The 26,752-nt window shown below is 46.9% G+C and overlaps 1 protein-coding gene across 4 annotated transcripts in view; it reads left to right on the forward strand.

The window, feature by feature from the left end:
- The window catches only part of LOC138467752 (zinc finger protein 300-like), a 176,200-nt gene that overhangs the window by 36,003 nt on the left and 113,445 nt on the right, over positions 1-26,752 (forward strand). For 2 of the 4 annotated variants that reach the window (XM_069607977.1, XM_069607980.1), the window contains exon 1: positions 1,481-1,616. The exons of the other annotated variants lie outside the window; for them this stretch is intronic. In XM_069607977.1, the coding sequence (XP_069464078.1) occupies positions 1,593-1,616 (24 nt within the window). In that variant the 5' untranslated portion in view covers positions 1,481-1,592. Of the gene's footprint in view, positions 1-1,480; positions 1,617-26,752 lie in introns of those variants that run through there. 4 annotated transcript variants of the gene reach the window in all.

A 26,752-nucleotide genomic window follows, 5' to 3' on the forward strand; every position in this document is an offset into this window, starting at 1 on the left:
CCCTCTTTTTCCTCCCCCCCACACCTCTAACCTTCTTAGCACTTACTCTTATCATCGTTCCCTTGATCACTGATAATAGCTTGTCTGTTCCTCGTTTCCCTTCTGTCTTCTCTTCCCCCTCCTACCCCAGCATAGTCACTTGTTTTGTTTCTATCCTCACCCTTTCTCTCCTGTCCCCTTTCCCCCCTCCCTCACCCTCCTCTTGTCACCCTTGCACTGCAACAATTGTCGTCAGGCATAGTAATGTTACTGCTAGTTTTGTTCTCCCTCCTTCCTCCCCTTCCTCGTCCTTATTGTTCCATGCACTTGTGCTATCTGTTTATGATTTGATAGTCATTTTTCACATTCTGTACTGTTTCAAGGACTTGTAAGAATGTAATTGTATTCTCCCTTGTTCCCTCCCTCCTTGAAGCGCTTTGAAACACATTGTGTATAGGCACTATAAAAATAAACAATCAATCAATGTGAGATCACTGTGCCCGAGTACATAAAGTGGTTGGGTCAGCAAGGGCATCACAGAGCTTCCAGATCACTTGAGTCAACACATGGTCCTCATGTAGTTATTTGAGAAGCCCGCGGTCCGTGTGCTGCGTTACAGTGGGAGCGCCGCCGCTACAATAATGTCCTAATGGAATATAGGTTGGGGGGAGTCGCAAATGTGCTACCTTGAGTGAAAAAATTATACAAGCCGGAAACATGAACATGTTTTTAAAAGGTTGTAGCAGTAAGCGCAATATCTGTAGAAAAGGTTACTTCGACTGATGAGCATTTGTGTTTGTAAATTTGGCATTTTTGAAAGAAAATCCATCACTATGCTAAGGCTGCAGCACTTAAAGACGCAGGAATTTGGGCTGGGGTGGGATATGGCAGCAGTGACGTCCGTCCCCAGGGTTTCCTTTGTGCCTCCAGATTTTAGGCGCCTCCTATCCCTATGCCCGTTGCAAGGCGCCATATGAACAGAGAGGCACAGTGTGGCATCCAGTTTTTCCAAAAGTAAGTGCAGCTGGCTAGCTGCTAAAATCGTCGTCACACAACCCACCTTTTAATTGTGGGGAACGTCGAACTGGAAGTAAGCTTCTATGCGTTTGTGCATGCGCCTTCAGAACTGCTGCACGTCACTTCCCCAATATAGGAAATACAGCAGATACCCACATCCGGGAAGTCATGCAGCATCTAAAAAGAACGGGGTCTGATTTACAAACATGTTTTCAATTGGACTTTCCCATGTTAAAACATTTTTTTTAAATCAGGGCCAGTGTGTGCAGGCAAACAGATACTGTTTTAGGCTTGAGAACAATACATTGAAAGAGGAACAAGGAAAATGCGTTTATGCCCTGCCGTTCCTTTCAGCTGTCGTGTATATCTCCTGTTTAGAGCTGTCTCTGCAGTAGTGCTGTTTCTGAGCATGTGCTGCTGACCAGTGTTTTGAGCTGTGGGCATGTGCAGTAGATGAGTGATGATGTCCATCCCCCCGCCCTCCCTGGCGTGTAAGGGAGGGGGCTGCTTGTCTGCCTGGGTCTGATTTCTAACGCCAGCCATCAGCTATTGGTTACACCTCAACCTTAAACTTGTCAATTTCTGTAAGTGGAGAAATGTCCCAGCAGGATCCGGGCGAGGTGAGTGATAAGGTATATAGTGCCCGGTACAAGGATTTGATGCACACAGATATGCCTTCACCTCTTACCCTAGATTGCATTTCTGTATGCCTTTTGGCAGAACCCTGTCAGGCAGTTATTGATTAGCATTCTGAAATTCATAGTCCAGCCCATTTCTAGCTCTTCTGTGGAATTACCTTCAATGGAGCTCATATTTGAGTTCTGCATAATTACGTGCCCTGTTTACACGAAATTGTAATCCTAACATGTCCCCTCCCTGTAATTTTCTTTATTTAGAATGCAGAGACCAAAGGGCGAGTGTAAGCAGGTTGCATACATGCTTGTACACCACCCTTTTGCACTCCACCGTGCAAAATGAGTAATAATGACCTGTCATGTACGCATGGCAACGAGTGTTTCAATGGATTCCTTTGGAGACCACCTGCTTTTTACTGATGTAAATAGCTGGGCTGGTGGATCCCATAGGAATCCAGGGAGTCGGTTACTGCTCGCTCCCCACCTGTCAAGACTTAATATCCTGTTGTAGTCCCCCCTCAGCTAAATAACTGACGCCAGACCAGTTTTCCTCATTTTTGGCATAACACGGCCACAGTTTATCAACATTTCACACTATCACATTATTACAATCCCAGACGATCGGCAGCACCTTTCTGTTTACACCTTCCTTGGCACCCCCACTTTCACCTTTCTCTGTTCCTTCATTTATTTCCAGTCAGCTCTCTTTTACTTATCCATTCCTTTCCATCATACTTAGTCCACCACTCCCCGAACCTGCCAGCAGGGTGGCAGAACAGAGGTTTGTGGAGCTCTGTAGATTATCAGAGTCACCTTAGGAAGGATGTTTCAGCGTTTTACCTGTGTGTTAAGATGGATTTCTAAACTCTGACCTGGTTGGCAGAGGTTTAGGAGGCCACCCTAGTGTAGTGGAACAGGGGAACCTTCTAGATAAGCCAGACCAATCACGGTAGCTTGGCAGGCGGCCAAGACTAAGTAGCAGGAGGTGTGAGAGTGGTCAGAAGCCCACAATGAGCACACACAGTAAAACTCCACAGAACACTCTTAGACAAGGGTATATCAAAAATCCATATACATTTATTATAGGCCTTATAATTAAACACAAATAAACCACAGTAATATATAATAGTTCCCAAACACGCCTTTCACTATTTAACATATCTACAACTACATTTAACCTAATGCGATAGAAGGGAAAAACACAGCCACAACCTGAAAAAGCGGGGGGAGTAGCACCAATATAGCATTAGGCAATTCTATCAGAACCAAACCCTAACTTAAGCAGTCCAACCCTATGAAGTGGGGTGCCTTGTGCTCAAAAGAACAGCAGTGCGTGAAAATGCGCAGTCATGCGTATCGACCAAAACGGGTCCTCTTCCGGGGGCTGGAGTAATTCAGGAAGGGGCTTGAGGCAAAGAAGTACAGTGTCCCACTATTTGAGGAGAGTCTACCCTTGTAGGCAGAGCGATGTTCGAGTTTCAGGAATAGCTAGGGAGAGCAGGTTAGCCCAGCTAAAATGAGTAGCATTTTAGGGATTCTCGTGCATAAAGAACAATGGCTGTGCCAGGGGGCCGCCGGTAAGTGATGCAAGTACCCACTGTCCCTCGACACAGTCCAGACCAAACTTTGCCAGTCTAGTCGAGGTCGCTTTTAGGTTCAACCCATGCAGTTGCACGTCGCTCCAGCTCTCAGAGGCTGCAGGACGGGACGATTGTCTGTGGTGGGACAGCCTTTTCTCAGCTCACTATGAAGAAAAGAGGACAGTTCCAGTGTAGCACGTCTCAGGGCACAGGGGGGCAGACAGGCAAAGCTCCTACAACGACCTTCACCACAGCAGGGTGACGCAGGAACCGCAAATGCTTACGTTGTGGTGCACTCTCCTAAATCGCGACCCAGAGCAGCTAGGTCTACGAATGTTGGCAGTAGAGGGCCCAGGACCACAAACTAGCGATTCCCTAAGTCTTAAGTGTCAATTTAGGACAGTGGCGCTCCTATGCGATACCTCGGGTTCGAACTGGTCAGTTCACTGGATGGCCCACAAACACTTCTGATGAGGCTCTTTTGGAGGGTGAACAGGAGGTGCCGAGAATAGTTGTTCCCACTACTCCAAAGGGTCGAAGCACCCCTGCAGGCCTTGTGTGATCGATGCAAAAGCAGGAGTCCGACGGGACAACAGCAGGCTCAGGGTGCCATACCTTCCCGCATGTCTGTGGCAGTTCCACAGGTCTGCTTCAGCGTTTCAGGATACATGGCTCCTTCTGTTGTTCGAAGAGAACTTCAGTTGATCGACCTGGAATGGGTGCAGAGCCCCTTCTCTTATCCAAGATTAGTTGTGTGCCAAAATCTGGGATAACCAATGGAAGATCTGCTCTCTTGCAGGCATGCCAGGCGTGGATCAATCACGGTCCACGGTGGTCCCAGACATTCAGGCACACCAGACATTCTAGCAGCAGTAGTGTGGATTGGGACCAGACAGTCCCAAACCTCTTCCTGAGCGCAGACACTCACGGCATGCAGAAGAACCCTGGAAACAATGGTTTGCACGGGAGGCTGTATGCCCAAGTAAGAAAAGGCCTGTTCTGCTCGACCTGGGTGAAGGCAAAGGGCCAAAATGGCCAAAGGACAGAACAAAAGACTTTGTAGCATGGCCTTTTTTGTGGCACTGGCTACAGTCCTGAGCCAAACGCGGTAAATCCGGTATGGTTCATTAAAAAGAAGTAAAAAGTAAATTGCCACCAGTTCATCCTAGGCACAATTGTACAATCACCCAAATATCCTTAAAGGGTGTGTAGGGCCATAAAACAAGAAGGACCCCTATGCGCAGTACGATAAGGTACTGGGCACATAGATAAAAAATTACCAAGAAATGGCAACACAGTGAAAGACTAAGGAAAACATAGTTTCCCAGTACTGACCGCCTGAAGGACGTGTCAGTTTCTCCATAACAGAGGAGCGCAACTGATGGCTGTGCTCCACTGGAAAAAGTCAGGTTAGGTTAGCCCAGGGGTCTTCAAACTTTTAAGGCCTGGCCCCCCAACCCCCGAGCAAAATGTGGTCAGGCCGGAAAAATGCCAAATGGACAGTGCGTCTAAATGGCTCGGATCTATCGCGCGCTGTCAGTGCACCCTACTTCCATCATAGTCCCTGGGCTCCCCCACCCTCTCCTAGCCCAGTCCTGGTGCTCTCCCCACCCCACCACAGACCCTGGGATATACAAACCCTGCTCCCACCACTATCCCATGGTTTCCGCCCATCCTGCTCCCACCACAGTCCCTGGGCTCCCCCACCCTGCTCCAGCACAGTCCAATAAACCAGCGATCTCTGGTGAATTTTTTAAGTGGAGAGACATAAATATTTCCACCAGATATGCCATAGCGACTGAGCGTAGCGAGGGACCCCGAACCAATCAAGGGTTTCCTTTTTTAAATAATGGGTTAAAATGTTGCATTTTAGAGCATACTTAAAAAGAAAATGGGTAAAAAGCCAAACAGTATGATAGATGTCTAGTAAAACTATACCAACCCTGTCCCCGGGGCCCCACAGTAACACAATCAACATGACTATGGGCCTCATTTCGAGTCGGGCGGTAGGGGATACCGGGCACCGGTAAGGAGACCGGTGCCGGTAATCCCCTACTGCCCGATTCCGAGGTCCCCTAACGGGAACCGTAAGGGGCGTGTGGTCGGACCACACATCCCTTACGGGTCCCGTTAGGGGACCAGGGCGCAAATAACGGGCTTGCTATTCGCGAGCCCGTTATTTGCGCCCTCCCTATTCCCATTGAGCCCTATGGGGGCTCAAATGGAAATGGTTTGTTCAATGGGGACTTAACGGTCCCTCCAGGGTCAGAATGGACCGGTAAATCCCCATTGAACAACACCGGAGTCGGTACCGGTATGGGAGGCAGCCATGGAGCTAATTGCTCCATGGCTACCACCATACTCAGAATGACCCCCTATGTGTGTATGCAAGGTGCTGAGGGACCAAGGGGGAAAGCATGGTATTTTTGACTGGACATCTATGATAGATATCCAGTAAAAAAATACCAGCCCTGGGCTCCACAGCACCTCAGAAGGAGAGCTGATTTTGACAGGTGGGTAGGGGGATTGTGCAACAAAGCCATTTTTACAATGCCTTTGTTCTACAACCCTCCTTCCCCCCCCTCTAGTTCCCAGTCACCAAAATCAGCTCAACGGACCAAAACAAACACACACATTCACACAGCAATCACGCTATCATTGGTTGCCAGACATTTGGTCGAAAAAAATTGGTCGACCAGACAAATGGTCGAACCAATTTGGTCGAAAACCAAATGGTCGAATTTTTTTTAAAATTATTTTAACCCTTTTTTTATTTTTTTGGGGGGGTCCCCCCCAACCCCCTTTTTTTCTCTAAAAACCCATTTTTTTACAAAACGAAAACCCGAAAAATAAATATATAAATAAAAAAAAATTCGACCATTTGGTTTTCGACCAAATTGCGTCGACCAAATGTCATTCGACCAGTTTTTAGTCGACCAAATGACTGGACACCCTATCATTCACATGAACACCCATCATCATACACTCACTCATAACAAAAGCATACACGCATCCATACACATATTTAAATAAAAAAGAAATGAACATAAACGCACCTCCTGCAGGGGCCTGCACATGGGTGCTGAAACGCCCCGCTCCAGGCTGCTCTGTCCATATGTGCATGGAGGCACAGGAGCTCACCCCTCGCACATACAGACATGCAGTGCCCCAGCCGGCAACTGAACTGAACTGTCAAAGCGAAACAGTGTTACCCTTTGACAGTTCAGCCAGCCCAAGGTCAATCCTTCAGCTGGAAAAAGCAGCAGAGGGAGTGCTCAGTGTTTCACTGGGCTGGCTCCTCAGCTCCTCGATAATGGTTGAGGGGGCCACTAGGTGGACGCCCCCTCAGCCATTATTGATGAGCCGCCAGTCTCCAAATAGCCTATAGGGCAATAGGGCAACACCTGTACCACAAATGCAAAATGCTAGTGTGGGCCAGTCAAAATGGGCCACTTCTTTGGCCAATGTGGGCCGGTTTGATGAGTTACTTCACTATGCAGCTAGTAGTTTTGACCACTGTTGCTGAATAAATATTCTTTAAATATCACAATTTGCTTACATTGCAACAAAAAACACCCCCTTGGGTACTATTCAAACAGTCTGTGACTAAAGGAATGAATATCCGTTTGCAACTGCAGGCCTCTTTTTCATTGGTGCCTGAGGCAGTTTTATGCTCCAGTCCAACCATGTGAGCCGCCCCTGCCCATTTCCTCAATTTTTAATACAAAATAAAATGTTTTACATTTCATGCTGGGCTCTCGCGCCCCACAGTTTGAATACCTCTGGGTTAGCCAAACAAAACCAAGTTTGGGGGGGTCTATAAATGGAGGGAAAATTGCACCTAAGGGAAATCTTTCCTAACACTGTGATTAACTGTTTTGTAGGAAGGAAGGGATGAAATTGTAAAATTTAGTGAGAATTAATTGTGGGTATGTGTAAGTGTGCAAAGTAGGAGAAGGCATAACAATGATAGAAAATGAATGTACACAAAGTGTCCCAATATTTGTTCCAGATGTGCCATCATCAGAATGTTTCACCAGTAATTTACTCTACAGAAATTAATCACATCTGCCCTGGCAAATTTCAACTATAGAAGCTGCTTATGAAGCCATTGCAGTAGTCCTAAAATAGCATCAAAGTACCAAACCTAGCTGGAACTAGAACACACAGAAATGCCACGTATTCCAGTAGATAGGTAACAATGTTTAGTTGCAAGCTGCTAGCCAGCCGTAAACAGTCACTCGCACGCTGCACTGTGATGGAGTACACAGCACACCATTTCTTACATGCAGAGTGAATTCTCACTCACCATTGACTTATTTTGAGTGTTTAACTGGTCAGGTGTTTCAGGCTTTCAAAGGTGGTAAAATGGCTCAGAGAGTTAAGTGCTCGCTGTTGAGATCCGTAAGTGATCTCCATATTGCAGGTTTGATTCCTGCGAAGTCCAGCTCATCGTTTTATCCTTCTGATATTGTTAAATGCGTACCAACTTTGGTAGGCTAATAATAATAATTGAGTATTAAAAAAAATCTTTATACTTTCCTTTAGGGAACGCAATGTATCAATAGCAAATGATTATTGTTAATGCATATGTGCTTAGCCATTCTGGCCTATCATTTTTATCTTGAAGTGATCAGCCTTTGTTGTCCTTTTTCTTTGTCAATTTTATCGACATTACAAAAATGTCCAATTTTTTGGTTGGGAAATTAAGCTCCCCTAAGGCCTTGTGACATATTTTCTAGTCCTTTCTCACAATAACCTCTGGACAAGTGTGACTTGCTAGAATCATAGCCGCCAACAGACCCTGATGTATGAGTGATTAGTTGCTTTGATCCACAAGCATCAAGTGCACGTGGACAAATGGTGATCCTAGAAATAGCAATGATGGGAGAAGAAAGGGACCTTTTTAGTCATTGTAATGATTGTCTTATTGTAATTTGAGAGAGTGATATTTTTCATTGACAAAATAACCTCTGTGCCAGCACGTTTCACTTCTTCCACACACTCTATCAAGGCATTCCTTCACTTTCAAGCTAATTTCTAAGGATACAAAAATATATATATAAAAGACCAAAGGATTGAATCTTTATGACACATTCACTTTTCAATTGAGAGTATATGGCAAAAAAATTATTATTGGTAAAATTACCTTATGTGTGCCCTTGAGTTATTTCGATTTTTGTTTTATCTGTTACATCAACATTTTTAATGCAACCAGTATGATATCTGAAGAGAAAATTACTTTTTATGTGTTTGTCAAAAACAGAGCATCAGACTATAAAAAGAAAGTAATTCAATCACATTATGATGTGGCACTTGAATTGTATAGGTAACTATCTTTGTCATTTGTTTGGACTGTGTCAAAGTTCCTAATTAAAAATGAAAATCAAATCTGAATTTCAGTGTTTGTATAATCAGTTCAATTTTAAACATAAAAGCTTCTTTCCGAACGTAAAGCTTTCATGGCTGTTGTTCACATTATCGGAAAGGGCTTTGTGCACATTTGTTCTCTAAAATTTACATTTTGTAGTATTCCAGAAGCATGAGCCGCTCGACCTAAACTTAAGGTGCATGCTTTCAGTCCAGTGATTCAGTAAGCATTAATGGTTTATTTTTATGCCGGGACCTTTCTTAAGAGCTCCTATCCTCTTACAGATACCATTAACATCACTTTCCTCAGATCATCAGCAGTACACTGATGGATCAAATTTAGATTCAAATTTAAAAATATGTGAATTCTTATTGGCAATGAAGATTAATTTTAGTAGCCTTCAAACTAGACTTTCTATCAGGGTTCCCACTTCCTATGCGACTCCATGGGATGGGAACCTACCGTTCCTCCCCACCCCTAATATCGCGGTAATAATGGGATATTGGGCGGCAGAAACGGTGAGATGAGGTTGCCGGTAAGCCGCCGGTAGTACGCGTGGCTTATCGGCAACCTCGTAATGAGGCCAAAAGAACAGATGAATATTGTCCTTAAAAGCAGGCATCAGAATGTATAATCGCCACTTGCTAGGAGACCTTTTACTTGGGCGAGTATGAAATTGGGTGCATTTGGAGAGCTGCCAGCATTCTCTGTGCAGTAGCAAAATATGTACTACTCTTCACAAGTGGCCTTTTAAAAAAACGTTTTATTTATTGTGTATTTTTGGTTTTTAACAAACCTATAAACAAATATTATACATAAAATTACCCTTTTAGCCTTGCTTTTCTCTCAAAGCGTAAAGAATTCTGATGAGGGAAAACAGGCACACCCATATATATGACAACTTATTTATTTTTATTGTGAATTAGTTTGCATAAAACCTTACACACATTTTGAAACTAAATGCACAAAGCATAAAAGCTCACACCAAAGGTATCCCATGAGACTGGAGTATCAACAATAAAACGTATCTGCATTACTTGTGTGTGTGTGTGGTGAAAGGGTGCACACATAAATGTACAGGTGGCTGCTTGTGAGTTTATGGTGAAAGGGTGCACACTTAAATGTATAGGTGGCTGCCTGTGTGAGTGTATGGTGAAAGGGTGCACACTTAAATGTATGGGTGGCTGCCTGGGTGTGTGTGTGCTGGTATGGTGAAAGGGTGAATGTTAGGAAAGATTTCATAATTGTATGTCATTTTCCCTCCATGTGTCAACCCCCAAACCTTTTGCTGCTGTTGTAACACCATTGACTGACTTTGCCAGAGAAGCACAGCCCTCAGCTGCACTCCTCTAGGCTTTTGCTCACTTTCTATGGGGAAACTGACATGCCCTTAAGACAGTCAGTACTGGGATACTTTGTTTCCCTTAGTCCTTTCCTCATGTTGCAGCTTTTGTGCAACATGTAACAAGTGTGCAGTGTAACTTACCTTACAGCAGCGTTGGGTCTCTAGTCATTTCAAAAGTCCCTAGAAACTCTCCACAGACTTTTCATGAACTGTGCAGATGTGTCAGGGACAGACTGGAGGCAGCTATCATTCTCTTATATTTTTAACCATTTCTTGCCATGTTAACCGCGTTTACCGCGCTTGGCACGAATAGGTGGCCTGGCTCCAAAATGGCCATGCCACGAGATTCTTTGTCCTGTCCATTTGCCATCTTGCCCCTTCACCTTCCCCAGGTCGTGTCGACCCAGGTCAGTCCTTATTTGGTCATGCACTTTCCCGCGAAACCCAGTGCTTTTGCGGGCTTCTGCATGCCTTGTGTGTGTGCCTCCAGGATGTGGGCTGGGATGTCTGTTCCCAATACACATCCTGGGTGCCAGAGATTCTGGAGTGTCCTGAATGCCTGAGACCACCGTGGTCCATGATTGGTCCACGTATGGAGTGAGTGTTTGTGAGCAGATCTCCCATTGGGTCCTCTCCGTTTTGGCGCGAAGGGAACTTTGAATAAGAGGAGGCTGAAAACACTGCTACCATGTCGATCTCCTGCGTTCACACCGAACAAGGGATAAGGAGCCAAGTATCCTGCAACAAGAAGGCGAGTCAAGGAACCGCTGGTGACCTGCTGGAAGGTTTGGAACCCTGAGCCCGCTGTCGTCCCGTGGGACCCCTCTGCCTCTGATCGTCCTAGAAGGTCTGCAAAGACACTTCGACCCATTGGAATAGTGGGATCAACTGTTCTCGGCACCTTCATCAAACCCTGCAAGTAAGCCTCTTCGGAAGTGTCCCTGGGCCAACCAGTGGGCTGACCAGCGTACACGGGACCTTTGCTCTGTCACCACCGCTGTTTCGAGGAGGCCCTCGAAACTTGGTATACTGCTAGCTCTGTGTCCACGGCACCCTCACACCGAATTTCGTACACTTGGCGTTCCCAGGTCTGAAGTGAGACGAGTGCGCCCGGACCGGAGTAAACGCGATTACTGTGTTGCCCTGCTGAGACAATGACCTGTGCAAGTTTGCTGCATTTGTAACCCCCCTTGCCCCTGAAGCCTGCTGCAGTGGAACTGGGCCAATTCTTCCCCCCTGAGCGGAGAAATCGCCACTGTCCCGTTTGGGAATCCTCACTGCATCACGGGAACTACACACAGTTGAGACGTCCTGATTGTCGCATTCGAACCTGCCAGCGAAGTGGACTGTACTGGCGAAGTTTGGGTCTGCCTGCATCGGGGACTGGTGAGTAGTCCTTACCCCAACCGGTGGCCCCTAGCGCAGGAGCCCATTTTTACGCACGAGTGGCCCCTGAGGGCCCCTTTCCTTTCTACAGCTATTGCGAAATAGCGACTCTATCCTGCACTCTCAAACTGCCTCTGCCCTCAAGTGGAGGTCCTGCTTGAATAGTGGGAACTTGTTCTTCATCGCCTTAACCACCTTCCTGAGCTGCTAGAGACCCTTGAAGAGACCCTATTTTGTCCATTGGCACAAGCGCGTGCATGTACTATTGAGCATAAGGCTCCTCTCTTCGTAGGGCTTGGACTGCCTCTTAGTTAGGTGTATTCTTGATGTGGAACTGGGTCTAAAGATTACCTGCACTGCCTGTTTTCCTCCCCATCTAGGTGGTCTACATATTTCGTGCTTTTAACCCCTTATACCCCATTGGTCTTGTATATATATTGTGTTGTTTATGATGTATTAGTTTAATCTAGTGTTACTGTGATTCTTTGCTATGGTCTATGTTACAAAGGCCTTGTAATAAATGTGTCTATATTTTTATATAACACCTGTCTGGAGTAATTTGTAAGTGTCCTTGCTTTGTGTGCTCATTGAGGTCTTTCAGTCACCCTCACCCCTCCTGAGACTTAGTCTTGACCGCCTGCCATAGCTAACCAGATTGGTCTGGCTTGTCCAGAGGTTAACCTGTTCCAAGAAACTAGGTTGGCCTTCTAAACCTCTGCCCCTCCAGGTCAGAGTTCAGAAATCCTTCTGAACAGTGAACACTTAAATGTATGGGTAACTGCCTTTGTGTGCCTGTATGGTGAAAAGGTGCACACTTAAATGTATGGATGGCAGCCTAGGTTAGCCTGTATGGTGAAAGGGTGCACACTTAAATGTATAGGTGGCTGTCTGTCAGTGTATGGTGAAAGGGTGACACTTAAATGTATATGTGGCTGCCTGTGTGAGTGTATGGTGAAAGGGTGCACAAATAAATGTATGGGTGGCTGCCTGGGTGTGCCTGAATGGTGAAAGGGTGCACACTTAAATGTATAGGTGGATGCCTGTGTGAGTGTATGGTGTAAGGGTGCACACTTAAATGAATGGGTGGCTGTCTGGGTGTGTGTGTGCTGGTATGGTGAAAGGGTGCACACTTAAATGTATGGGTAACTGCCTTTGTGTGCCTGTATGGTGAAAAGGTGCACACTTAAATGTATGGATGGCAGCATAGGTATGCACTTTATGGTGAAAGGGTGCACACTTAAATCTACAGTTGGCTGCCTGTGTGAGTGTATGGTTAAAGGGTGCACGCTTAAATGTATAGGTGGCTGCCTGTGTGTGTGTATGGTGAAAGGCTGCACACTTAAATGTATAGGTGGCTGCCTGTCAGTGTATGTTGAAAGGGTGCACACTTAAATATATAGGTGGCTGCCTGTGTGAGTGTATGGCACATGCACACTTAAATGTATGGCTGGCTGCGTGGATATGTGTGACGGTATGGTGAAAGCGTGCACACTTAAATGTATGGGTGGCTGCCTGTGTGTGCCTGTATGGTGATAGGGCACACACTTACATGTATGGGTAGCTGGGTGAGCATGTTTGAGTATGGTGAATGGTGTGTGCGCTTGTGTTCAGGGGTGCAAACAAAACATACATTTCGGGGGGGCTAACCATTCAAATATTGGGAGAGGTGCTAACTTCACGGGTGGTGGGGGAGGGACAAAGTTATTTTTGTGGGACGTCTAACTTCTTTATGCATTCTAATGAGACTATTCTAATGCAGCTTCAATGTTACAAGCAGCTAACTCTCTTTTTTAAGTCTGAAAGCACCCTCTTATGGACTACTGTGAGAATAAGCTGTCTCCTGACCCCTCTGTACCCTTCCAATCACTTCCCTGGCATGCAAGTACTAAACCCACATCAATATTTCAATTGCTTTAAGAATTATGCATTTGAATGCAGGCACTAACAGTAAAATGCTTTACATTAGTAATTGCTGGGCCTTTGTTAACAGCGAAACCCAGGTGCTGTTAAACATCTGTGTCCTGTTCTGTCCGGCAACGGCTCTGTAGGTCAGCCAGGTCGAGTCAACATAGCCCAACATTTTGGAGATCGGTGGAGGGCTTAAACCGAGTTAGCTCAATGGTGTTGCGCCGCTGCTTGTGTTTAATGCATGATTTTGGTGGTTGGGGCAAGGGGTGGGAGGTTGAGGGGATGTGTGGGGGGTTGTTGTCTGAAGGTGTCTGTTTCAGATGTAGGACTCCACATCCCTTGCATACTGTTTTGGATGGAAACATATGGATGGAATCCCTAATTCTCATGGCAACACCCCCCTCCTTGCCTGGACTCTCTATGAGTGTAGTGGATAGTGTACCCCTCCGGGACTGCAATGGCACATGTGGGTCCTATGGGGTCCTGTAGCCAGGTTTCCGTAATGCATGTAATGTCCAGTTTTTCTTCGAGAATGAGATCATAGATGCACATTGCATGTTTGTTTAAAGACCGAGTATTCAATAAACAAATCTGGAGATCTTTTGCAGAGTTTTCTTTGGGAGGTGTAATTGGTCTGGATGTTTTTTTGCGTTTTATTGTTTTTTTCTTTTTATGAAATTTATTTGTTGCTGAAATCTGTGCCCTAGTGTGTCGTTCCCTATGTGTGAAGCAATATGATATGATATGATATGGCATTTATAACGCACCTATACACAAGTGTTTAAAGGCGCGACGAGGCAAGGGAGGGGAACAAAGGGAGGACGGACAACGATCCTACTAGGCCAGGTGTCATTCAGATCACGCAAGTGCATGGGAAGGGGGCAGGGACAGTGCAATACATAGATAATAACAATAAGTAACAGCCAGCAAGTGGCAAGTGCAAGGGTAAGTGCAGACATCATGTGTTAGGGGCTGGTAGGGGGTCTGTAGGGATACAGAAACAGTCCCCAAGTGTGGGGGTTGCCAGGTGGGCAGTGCAGGTGTGTGACGCTGGCGGGGGAGGGACCTGAGCCCGAGATCAGAGGGTGTCCAGGTAGCCAGTGCAGTACCGGTAACAGCCAGGAGGTCAGCAGAGGAGAGGAGGAGAAAAAGCAGAAGCAAAGAGAAAGGTTTTGAGGTGCTTCCAGAACCGGAGATGGTTCTCCTCAAGTTTAAGAGAGGCAGGGAGGCTATTCCAGAGGGATGCACCAGCCGAAAAAAGAGATCTAGTACCAACTCGTTGCTTGGAGAAGCGACTGACCCTGAGGGAGTTGGAGGCGGATGAGTGAAGAGCTCAAGAAGGAAGATATTTAGGAAGAGAGAGTTGAAGGTATTGAGGTCCCAGGCCCCAGAAGGCCTTGTGGACGATGCAGAGGGTTTTGAACTTAATCCTCACAGCCACTGGGAGCCAGTGCAGAGATTTCAGTGCTGGAGAGATACGATCCCTGGGCTTGAGGCCACGGACAAGACTCTCAGTCCTGTTCTGGATAAGTTGCAGAGGGGGGAGAGTAGAAGCAGGAAGATTTAGAAAGAGGCTATTGCAATAGTCCAGCCTAGAGAGAACCAGAGCTCTGGAGACAGTGAGCTTCTGGGGGAAGCAGAGGAAAGGAAGAATACCTCCTAGGAGGTGCAGCTGATAATGTGACTTCTTAGAGACGTCAGAGATGTGAGGAGAGAAGGAGAGTGTGGAGTCGAAGATGACCCCAAAGTTTTTTGCCTTGCAGGTGAGAGCAGGAAGAGGGCCAAGAGAGGCGGGCCACAGAGCTACAGGAAAGGAGGGAGCGAGTGTGCCGAGGAGAATCTCAGTCTTACTGGAATTAAGGCAGAGGTCATTGGCGGCACACTACTCCTGGATAGCAGATAGACAGTCAGAGGTGAGGGAAGGAGAGGAGGAGGCGGAAGGTAGCCTGAAAATGAGCTGGGTGTCATCCGCATACCACTGAAAGTTAGGGCAGAGAGCGGCGATACGGTGGGCAAGGAGTGCCAGGTATTGGTTGAACAGCCAGGGAGAGATGTTAGATCCCTGTGGGACACCACAGGTAGAGAAAAAGATAGCGGAGAGGAAGGACCCAAGTTGGACCTGGGAGGGTCAGTCAGAGAGGAAAGAAGTCAGCCACGCCAGAGCCTAACCAGTGATACCCAGGTTATCACAGAGACAGTTGAGCCGGATGGCATGGTTGACAGTGTCAAAGGCAGAAGAGAGATCAAGCAGGATGAGGATGCAAGGGGTATTAGAGTCAAGGTTGGAGAGCAGGTCTTCACAGATGTTCAGGAGAGCATTTTCCATGCTTCTGGCAGCTCTGAAGCCAGACTGATGGTCATGAAGACAATCAACAGATTCAGTGTGGAGGTTAAGATGGGAGATGGCCAGTTTCTCCAGGAGCTTGCCCAGGAAGGGAGTGATGGAGATTGGATGATAGTTAGCCGGGCAGGAGGGGTTGGCAGAGGGTTTCTTAAGAAGAGGGTGCACAAGGGAGTGCTTCAGGGGGGATGGGAAGACTCCAGTGGCGAAGGAGTGATTGCAAAATCAGTCAATGTGGTCCTAGATAGTTTTGGAGGAACAGGGGTAAACCTGTTTTGACAAGACTTTCATAGATCGGACTTGTCTAGAAACCTTGTCTGCGGAGAACAGGGGAAAGGCAGAGAAGGAGGGAGGAGAGGTGGCTGCGGAAGAGCCAGAGGAAGAGCATGGAGTAGAGGAAGGGAGGGAATAGGATGAGAGTGAGGACAGGATGTCCTGAGTTTTAGAGATGAAGTGAGAAGCCAGAAACCGTGAAGAGTGCCTGGGAAGGGACAGGAAAGGTAGAGACTGCGGCAGGATTGGCCAGTTCCTTGCAGATTTTAAAGAGTTCAGCTGAGTTGTTAGATGCCGCAGAGACGCAGGCTTGGATATGAGCTCTCTTCTTGGTTAGGACAGAGAGCCGTTATTGCCTTTGCAGCAGGCGGCAGTCCAGTTTGTCAGAGGATGTACACCATTTCCTCTTGGCCACCCTGCACTTTCGTTTTAGGGTGACGAGGTCTGAGTCGTACCAGGAGTTGCACTTGGCTTTGGGCTTCAGGCGGATTCTCATGACAGGGTCAAGGATATCAAGAGTATCAGATATAGAAGAGTGGAGCGTGGAGAGGGCTGTGTCAGAGTGAGAGTCAGCCAAAGGTGGAGGGGGTGGGGGTGAGAAGGTGGCAGCAAAAGCCTCAGCTGACACGCGCTTCATGGGTCGGATGACTGAGAAGGTGGGTGGCAGTGATGGAAGTGGCTTGGCCTGATGGATAGGGAGGGTAAGGTGGGAGGAGAGGAGAATGTAATCACTCCAGGAGAGAGTAGTGGAGAGAGGGACAGAAAGGGGAAGGTCTGAGGAGATCAGAACATCCAGATTGTGCCCTGCAGAGTGAGTTGGGCCAGAGGGGAGAATAGTGAGTGAGAGAGAGTCGCAGAGGTTATGAAAGAGTCCAGAGGGAGGACAAGAGGAATCCAGGTGGATATTGAAGTCTCCAAGAAGGAGGAGGTGAGTGGTTGAGGCCAGGAGCGAGGAGGAGAGGTCCGCCCACTCAGATATTAAAGAGGAGATCTGATCAGGTGGCCGATACATAGTAGCCAAAGTAAGGGAATGGCTAGGGGAGAGAGAGAGCCTGCAGATGAGGCATTCAAAAGAGGAGTAGGCCTGCATAGGAGTGACAGAGGCAGGAATCCACTCGGGGAAGATCAGGGCTACACCCCCACCAGAGCAGTTGGACCTGGGAGCAGAGAGGACCTTGTAGCCGTCAGGTAGGAGCGTGTCAAAGCTAGTGACAGAGCTGGCCGTGAACCAAGTCTCGGTGAGACCGAGGACATCGAGGTCAAGTTCTTGCAGGAGTCGGCAGATATCAGACAGGTTTGACAGCAGAGCAAGAGTTTAGAGTAGCAATATGGAGAAAATTGCCTTCCTTGGAGGACTTCCGGGCAGGGGTACAGATCAGAGGTACGCCCTTCGGAGGTGTAGAAGGAGCCCAAGAGGGGGCAGAGAGGGAAGGTGAAGGCAAGGTAGCCAAGGAGGAGGCAGAAGGGGGAGGCAAGGTAGTCACAGAAAGGGGAGAGGGGACAGCAGGAGAAGAAAGGAAGTTGATGAGGCGCGGGAAGTGTCTATCAAAGAGGTGAAGGTTGGCCGGAGGGCCTTGGACCAAGAGGGTCCCATTAGAGTAAACATTAATGATGACCTTAGAGGAATGAACGGAGGCCATGACGGCGTCCCAACGGGTGCCACCATTAATGGGAGAAGAGGAGAAAGGAGAGAACACAAAGACCATATGAAGGGTCCATAGGTCTGGCGAAGGAACGACAAAGAGGATGTCGGTGAGAGTTTCCTTGGAGAAGGCACTGGGGTAGGTGTCAGCGATAAGGAGGCCTGGGTTGGAGACCAGGATATCCTTTTTAAACTTCTTCCTACCAGATTTAGTGAGGAGAGCAGGATAGTCAATAGAGAAGCAGTTACAAAAGATAGGAGAGACAGAGAGCACCATAGAGTAGGTGGGAGAGGAGGGAGGTGGAAGGAAGAGGGGGAGACACTAGAGAAGGACACTAGCGTAGGCAGACAAGACAGCGAGAGGCAAGCAAGTTGAGCAATAGGACAAGATGACGACACTCAGGATTAAAGAGCTAACAAAATGCACATTTTAAGATAGGAGATAAGACACACCTAAGTTTGAGAATCCTGAATGGAGGGAGAAAAGGCCTAGTTCTCACAATGCAATTTTTCTTTAAATACAGATACAGTGAATATTATAACAACAACACAGGGAAAAACACGCCTAAATTTGAGAATCCTGAATGGTGGGAGAAAAGGCCTAGTTTTCACAATGCATTTTTTCTTTAAATACTGATACAGTGCATATTATAACAACACAGGAAAAACACACCCGAGTTTTTAGAGTCTGGAGGTGGAAGGGGGGGTAGGCAGGGGAGCCTGTAGGACTATCCTGGAAGACTGACTGGCAACTGGCGTCCCCTGAAGACCCAACAGGATCCGCAACAGTGGGAGCCGCCCTTTGCCTTAGGGGCCCTCAGACGTGGGGCTGCTGGGTAGGGGCTGCCCTGGTAGCGTCTGTAATGAAGGGGGTGGGGCATGCCAATCAGGTTGGAGTGGGAGGGCTGGGAGGCGTAGGGAAGGACGAAACAATGACAGAGACTACGGACGGGGATAGAGGGCAGGGGGAGCACACGCAGAGAGGAAAAAAAGGACCACGGAGGATCTCAAATACCGTTGCACCAGACTGCAGTCACTCGCTCAGTCCAGCATGGAAATGGCGAGTGCAGTGAACTGCTAGGCTACCTAGCTTAGCCAAGGAGTCGAAGCAGCCAATCACGATGGAGTGAGAGGGGTGGGAGGCGGGAGGGAGCGAGGGAACAACGAGGGAATTTGAAAAAACAAGGCCCACGGAGGGTCTCAAATACTGTTGCACCAGCCTGCAGTCACCCGCTCAGCCCAGCAATAGGTATTTTTGTGTGGCTGTAGCCTATCTCCCTCCATGGTCTGCAGCACAATTTGTTGTGCTGTTTCCATGTGCTGGAAGCCTTGGAGTTTGAACAAAAGATCCCCTACATTATCGATACCCATTCTTACTGTTGCAGCCGGAATAATCTGCTGGGGGAAGGAAGGATCGAGAATGTAGGCCATGGACGCCATTGACGGCGAGGACCGGTGAAGACCGGCTTGGCTGTTGAAGCACTGGCGCTGACGCGCCTGACATTTCTTCTTAAGCCAAGCCGGGACTTCTCGGTCCTGTAGTCCTGGTAGGTGAGGCACAAAATGTGCTGGGGCCTCCCGCAGCTCTGAAGCTCGCAATCAGCTGAGTAGAGAACAACGAAGCTTAAGGAGCAAAAGTGTAGCTTTTGCTTGCTTCTGCTGTTATGTAAGTTCTACCAACCTAGTCAGTTTCAAGAGTTACAGGTCGATATTATTGGATGCTGCGGTACACAGATAACGTAACACAACCGCTTTAAAAATTCACGGTGTGTGTGTGTTCCGCTTAGGTGGAATATTGGCAATCACAAATACAATGCGCAAGCAGTACAATTCTATACAGTTCAAGTTGGTACAAGGACAGTTCGAATGCAGAATTAAATATGCCTCAGTGACAGAGCAGACAGATCAATCAGCGTGTTACCTACTGAAGTCTAGGCAGCCCAAATCAAACCCCTGAATGTGTCTCTTATAACATATTTTGTTTATATTTTTCCTTAAACCACTGGTTGTGCGTACTATACTACCATATTGTCTAACCCTGAATTTGTGACCAGTGGCAAAGTCTAGCTGGCAACAGAGACCTCTGCTAGTCTACAGAAAATGATAACGGATGCCATGGATGGTTAGAAAGGGAGCAACATTTCAGCACCAGTTTGTGCCTCTGCCTGGCTGCCTCTACTGCAGCTTATCACCTGCCCTGCAGTAGCTTAAATGCCCCTTTCTGTGCAGACTGCAATATTCCCAGCCTCTCTGACTGCCAAGCATAGACATTGGGCATCATTAAATAAGAGTGCCAGTAGCAACGTACCGGCACCCTTTCCGGACCGCCAGACTACGAGTATAACTTCCGGGGCCGTTTCTCCCTACAGGACTGACCGGCCGGGAGCACTGCCCCCTGCATGCATGTTTTTGATGGAAGCACTGGAACCATTCGCAACAGAGCCAGTGCTTCTGTGCTTCCATTCCCATGGAGTCCTATGGGAATCCGTAGGAATAGCGACTTACACTTTCCGCCTCCTGACATCCCGGGCCCCCGGGACTTGTAGTGTCCCGGTGGCACCGGGATGTCAGGCAGCAGAAATGGTGCTATAAGTTTGGCAGCAACCCGCCAGTAGCACCGGCGTGTTACCGCCGAACTCGTAATGAGGCCCATCGTGTGCCCTTTCACCTACATCCCAATTCATCAGGGTGCGTATCTGGTTATAATTATAATTATACTTATAATTGTTCTTTTATAACGCACTTTATACCAACAAGCGGTTTCTAAGCGTGGGATCGGGATTCACACCTGTGTTGTGCTGCTTTGTCTTAATTCCAAGACAAATGTGTTGCCTCTGAGCTATCCTTCCTGTCCAGGCATTCTGATGTTGGCTTGGCAGGCCCAACCAGTCTTTGTGCCCAGGACAACAAGGGTCCCCACCTCCACCTACACTGGGACCTGGCTTCTCTCCAGTGCCGGCCCCAATATTCTCGTCATTTGCCCCTTGACAGCTTCACTCTTTTACCTTGGCACCGTTTGCTTGGCCAATGGTGATTCTCTTTAGTTCGACCCCATTGACTTGGCCAGTGGTGATTCTCTACTTTTGATATCTCTCCCCTCCTCCTGGTTCTTTCCTCCCTCTCCACATGACCCTGCTCTTCCTCCAACAGCAGTCTTTCATCCTCTCCCCTCTGTGTTTTCACCTATTCCTCGAGATTCTGCTTTCCCTCCTCAGCACTGTCTCCCTCTCTCTGCTTCTCAGTATTTCCACCTCTCTGCTGATTTTCTCTCTCTCTACTACACAATCCCCCAGGTACATGGTCATCCCCCTGTCAAAATTAGTGAAAACGGGTTCCCTTTTATACTGTGTTAGTAGGCCAGGCATAAAATAAGCAGTGTTGCACAGCAATTTGCTAGGCAATTCTATAGGTTTGCTAATTAAATTGGCAATTGAGTACTACAGATAGCTATTTAAATTACCCAGTCCTGTTCAATGAATGCACAGGTCTCGCTGCCTTCCTCTATTGCCCTCAGGGCTCTCTCCACCCCCTTTTCTCTGCTCACTGCAAGTTCGAAAGGACTAGCGGAGAGAGAGTGCAGCAGAAATCATCTCCTCCACTCTTAAAAGTGCCATAGGTCTGTGTGGGAGTGCTAGGCAAGAAAAGATTTATTTTTCAAACAATTGCAAACCAGAACTAATCGGGATGATATTTTTATTAAGCTATTTCCTTTTTGGTAAAGAGCAGTATGTGTTACCTTTATTTTTATTTTTTTAAAGACAATCAATTAGATTCATAAAAATGTAAGTTGATACATAATGCATAATTACAGTATTTTTTACTCTAAAATACTGTATGGTCTGTTTTTCAGTAAAGTTAGTGTATCTAAATCTCATACAGTGAACTATATTTCATTATGTTGAGGAAGGAGCATCATATTGACGAGTGAACACTTTTGAAAACATACATGATCACGCGGCCAAATGCTTTTGATGACAAACCTAGTTCTGTAACCTGCTGACTGCTTCCATCTTTGCAACAGGTGCTCAACCCATGACCTGATCTGAAACTCCTTAACTTTCTATCTTATCACCCTGTTGCTTTATGCCAGCTACCCTCAAATTGAGAAGGCATCAAACTCCAATATATCACATACTTTGACAAGTTCTCTGCCTGCTACGCCATCCACACTGCTTAGTTTTGTACTTTCTTTCCTCTTACGTAATGACTATACAAAGCTAACTCACACAAAGTAATGAGCAATAGTTCCATCTAGTCTGTACATTTACAGATCTACTACAATACCATGTACTGTATTTATCCGCCAGAGCTCGCTTAGCTCAGAGATTATGATTGCATTATATTTTACTTCCTGCAGGAGAGGCTGGGAACGCAAACAGAATCTTCAAGTAGCATCCCGCATTTCATCCCGGGCCTCTGCACCTCTGCCCAGCCTTCACCCTGTCTGTGGAGTTGGTGCCCCAGGACATGACTCCACTGCATTGCCACACCTCGACCGCCCCCACCCACTCACCTGCACACCTCCTTGTCCTGGAAATAGTTACTTCCAATCATGGACCTATGTGTAATTTCTTTTTAAGGGAAGCTGGAATTGTGCCAAGCCTGATTCCCTTAAAAACAAACAAAAAAGTATCATCATCCCAGATGGGCCTCAGTGTACAAATAGCAGTACATTCTGCTTTAATGGGTCAGCAGGGCTGGAATTCTGTGATTGGGTCTACGTGGCTCGGGCTTGAGGATCTTTAGAGGCCTGCCCTCCACCAAAAGTGGTATTTAACGCTATGTTGAAAACAGTGGATATCAATGACAGGCAAGGACCATCTTGTCCACCTGAAATTGGCAATTACCCTGCCTGCCGCAAAACATGCTACTTACTTAGTTTCAGGCTATAACTTTCCTTTAACAATGTGAACGTTTTCATTTACGAAACGTCTGAAATTCTCCTTACACAGAAAATGATGGGTCAAACATTCAATATACGGGGCACTGCCCTGTGCAACACAGACTGCACCCAGTTGCAAATAACCTTGCACAGAAAACTGTTTTCACAGCCTTTTTTATCATATCTATATCTATTTATTTGTGTCCATTCATGCAGCTAACCTTCACATTTTACAAACACTCATCTCACTAATATCTTACTTCACTGGTACACAACAAATGCAGCATTTCTGCTAATTCTATGTCTTGGGGACAAATAACCTCTGGTGACATTATAAATATCAGTACAAAATTGCTAATCAAATAGGTTTGTTTGCTAATCAAGACAATTTTAATTAGCAAACTCTGTATGTATGCCTTGGTAGGTATTTGGGCCTTTAGCACTCTGATTGAGTGCCTTGTTACTTCTTGGAGTTCTCTGGCCTTCGGCTCTTGTGTCCACCTTCCCCACGTGTGAGTAATCCCTACCATTCCTTACTTGCAGGAGAGCAAGGTTTGTCTATGGGTTTAGAATGTTTGCATACTATTTCAGGTTCTGACAAAAGTGTTAAGGCAAAGGTGTTGCACCCTCTTCCTGACCTATTAATCCACTTGAGATGTTTGTGTGGAATTGGCTTTCCGAACTTCTTTTGTGTGCTATTTAGCTGTATGTCTGTGAGACGAAATGACTACTCATCTGCTGGATTATATGGATAAGAAGTCTCTAAAACACCTACTCAGCCCCACACTAATACTAAATCAGCAGTGATCCTAATCATAAAGGTGAAACAGACAGAGCCCGACAGGTATACCACACTTGCCTCTTTTGGTAATGTGGACCAATGGCAAGCTATACTCAGGTGGAGTGTTAGCTACACAGTTGCTGCACAAGCAACAATAGTTTGGTAGCTCTAAATTAAAAGATTATTCAACAAAGGTTCTAGAAAAATAGGAAGTTTAATAAAAAAAAAAAAACCTGTAAAAGGAACGCAGAGATTCCAGACTTTGGGTTGATAGGAAGGGGTGTTCAGGCAAAAATGTCAGCAGCAATGTCAATGGGCCTCATTACGAGTCCGGCGGTAGCCGTGCCAGAAAAACCGGCAGGCTGCCGCCGGACCCGTAATACCATTCCGCCTCCGTGATTGCCAGAATCACTGGGGCATTACAAACCCGGTGACCCGGTAATTCCGGAGGCGGAATTCTGTAAATCCCCATTCCCACGCAGTCCGATAGTACTCCATGGGGATGGGGACCATGGAAACACTGGTTCCGTCTATGACAGAGCCGGTGTTTCCACATCCGCATAGCAGGCGGGTGGTGTTAATCCCGCCAGGTCAGACCTGGTGGGAGTGACACCTCCTGTCTGCAGGACTCTGAATCAGCCGGTCCGGAAAGAACGGTGGCAGCGGTTTTACCGCCACCGTTCTTTCCAGACCGGCAATGTCTCTGAATGGCAAAGATTGTCAGGGTTGAAAGCCACTAAGGTCCTTTAAGGCAGACCAGCGGGACAAGGTCCTCTTAAAAAACCTTTGGTTTCTTGTCTTAGGGGCTCAACAAAGTTGAGCTACACTTTTAGGCACTTTTTTGCACTCAAGCCTGTGTCGATCAGCCCTAGTTCCAGCTGAAAGCCACAAGAGACTCGTCTGGGAACACCACTCAGGAAGAAATCACCTCAACCCAGCAACACCAGGGACAATATCAGAGAGACCAACTACTGATGGACTAGGCGATCAGGTGACGAGAGTGTGTGTCATCCCTTCTGAGCTCCCTAGCGGTGTCCAGCCAGGGGCATCCCAGCTAAGGGAAGAACAGTGATGGGCGAGGACCAGCTGTTGACCAGCCTCTTTACCTCTTAGCCTATGAACCTTTGCTTTGCTGTGTCCTGCTACTTGTCTGTAAGTACCCTTAATGGCTTCTTCTCCGATGCACTGTCGCCATGCATGTCTCTGGCTATCTCTTCCTTTCCCTTTTACTTCTCTCTTCACTGTCCTCTACTCAGAACCACCTGAATTCTCTCCCCATCCCTATCATCTTGTCTCCTTGACACCACCTCGCTTCTCGCTCCAATATTCATTCTATTGACAAATTCTACTCCGACCCTAACTTCCCTTTCACTTCCTTTTCTCGCATCTACCCCCAGGGCCTCTCTATTTCTCGGACTCAAGGTCGCTATGCTTCTACATTTCACTCTCTTTCTACTGCTCTTTGGAAAGCGCAGTCGGTCTGTAATAAAACCTCCTTTACCTCTGACTTCTTCCTTTCTCATTCCCCTTCTCTTGACCTCATTACCCTTACTGAAACCTGGATCTTTCCCTCTGACGCTGCAACCCTTGCTGCCTTCATGACCCTGCCTTTATGCACTCTCCCTGCCCCACTGGGGTCTAGGACTGTTTTCATCCTCCAAACTTCCTATCTTTCATACTCCACTATCTCCTGCTAATTCTCCATCATTCGAATACACTATCTCCACAATCACTGGCCACTATGGCATACTTATTAGCTTTCTCTACCGTCACCTGGTCCGGTAGGTCAATTCTTCAACTATCTCTCGCAAATAATTGAATCTCTCCCTCCCAATCACCACCTCATTGTCATTGGTGACTTCAAACTCCGCACTATCTCTGCTGCTACTGACTTTAACTCTCTTCTACCTACCCACTCACTCTCTTCTGTCCACTCTCTGCACACCCATTCAAATGGGAACTCCCTTGATCTTATTCTCATTTCCTCTCAACTCTCAGTCTCTAATATCCCCAATGTGCCTTCTCCCTCCGCTCACTCTATTGTCTTTGCCTCAGTCTCCACTCCTGCTTCTTCCTCACTCTCTCCATCTACTACAACTATTACTAAGTGCACGTTTTCCTCTTCCAAACTCCCTGACTACCTCTCTGACCTACACCACTCTCTCTCCTCCTATGCTGAATTCACCTTTCAATCCACTGAAGAAGCCTTCACTAACTTTTACACTGCTCTTCATGCTACCATATTCCTCTCAATAAACTCCTACTGCACACACTCCTAAATCCTCCCCTCGACAGCCCTGGATTACACCTCTCATCCACACCCTGAAACCAACAATGAGGAAAGGCTTTGCACTTGGCAAAGGTCAAGACACTCTTCTGATATCCAATTCTATCTCACTGCTCTTCAAAACTATTCCTCTACTCTTGACTCTGCCAAACGTGACTTCTATATCTCTCTAATTTTGCTTCAATCCTCCCAACCCAGGCACCTCTAAAAATCTGTCACCTCTGTTCACTCAGCTCCCAAACCCTCCCTCATCTCCTCTACTCTTTCTGCAAATTATCTTGCTCTCTACTTTGCATGCAACATTTCTAGCATTCATAATCCCCTCTCTAATTACCTTCTATCCCCTCCTCCTGCTCACTTTTTCCACCACTCCTACCCTTCTCTCCTGCTACTATGTGTTCATTTTCCCCCACCAACCCTGATGAGATTATTGCCCTACTCCTCAAGGCTAACTCTTCCTTTGCCCCCACTCACCCAATATCACCACACATTGTGAAGCACATAGCTCCCAGTGTTGCTCCACATCTTACTTCCCTCCTCAACTCCTCTCTTGACAATGCCACTTTTCCCTCATCCTATAAGACATCTACCGTCATCCCTCTCATTAAGAAACCTGGTCTAGATCCAAACTGTCCCGCAAACTTTTGCCCTGTCTCTCTTCTACCACACTATTCCAAAATCCTAGCGCAAGTAGTATTCAATCGACTCACTGAGTTCCTTGATGCTCACAAACTCTGGGACCCTCTTCAATCTGGCTTCTGACCTCTGAATTCTACTGAAACAGCATTCCTCAATGTCAACAACTTCATCTCTTCTGCTCGGCATGCAAACCTTTAATCTACTCTTATTCTTCTCGAACTCTCTGATGCCTTCGATACTGTCGACCATTCTGACCTTTTCTCTACATTATCTCTCCTTGGCATCAGAGATAAGGCCCTCGCTTGGTTTGCTTCATACCTTGCACCCAGACACTTTCTGGTGTTCTGGGACAGCCTTATCTCCCCACTCACAGCTTACTGTTGGAGTTTCCCAAAGGTCAGTCCTTGGCCCACTTCTCTTGACTTTCTATACTTCAGCTCTTGGCACCCTCATCTCCTCTAATGGCTTATCCTATCAACTCCTCACTGACAACACTCAGATCTTCTCCTTTCATTCCTTATTCGGCAAGCTGTTGTCAAAATTGTCAAACTGTCTCTTTGACATCAAATATTGGATGTCATCTCACTCGCTCATGCTCAACTCCACTAAGGCTGAAGTTCCCGACTTCCCAGCCTTTATCTCTACCTCCTCTGCCCATCACCAGATTGGCTATCTATCTATGAAAC

The sequence above is a fragment of the Ambystoma mexicanum genome, chromosome 4q (assembly GCF_040938575.1).
Source record: "Ambystoma mexicanum isolate Mex_15411 chromosome 4q, UKY_AmexF1_1, whole genome shotgun sequence".
NCBI classification, from domain to species: Eukaryota; Metazoa; Chordata; class Amphibia; order Caudata; family Ambystomatidae; genus Ambystoma; species Ambystoma mexicanum.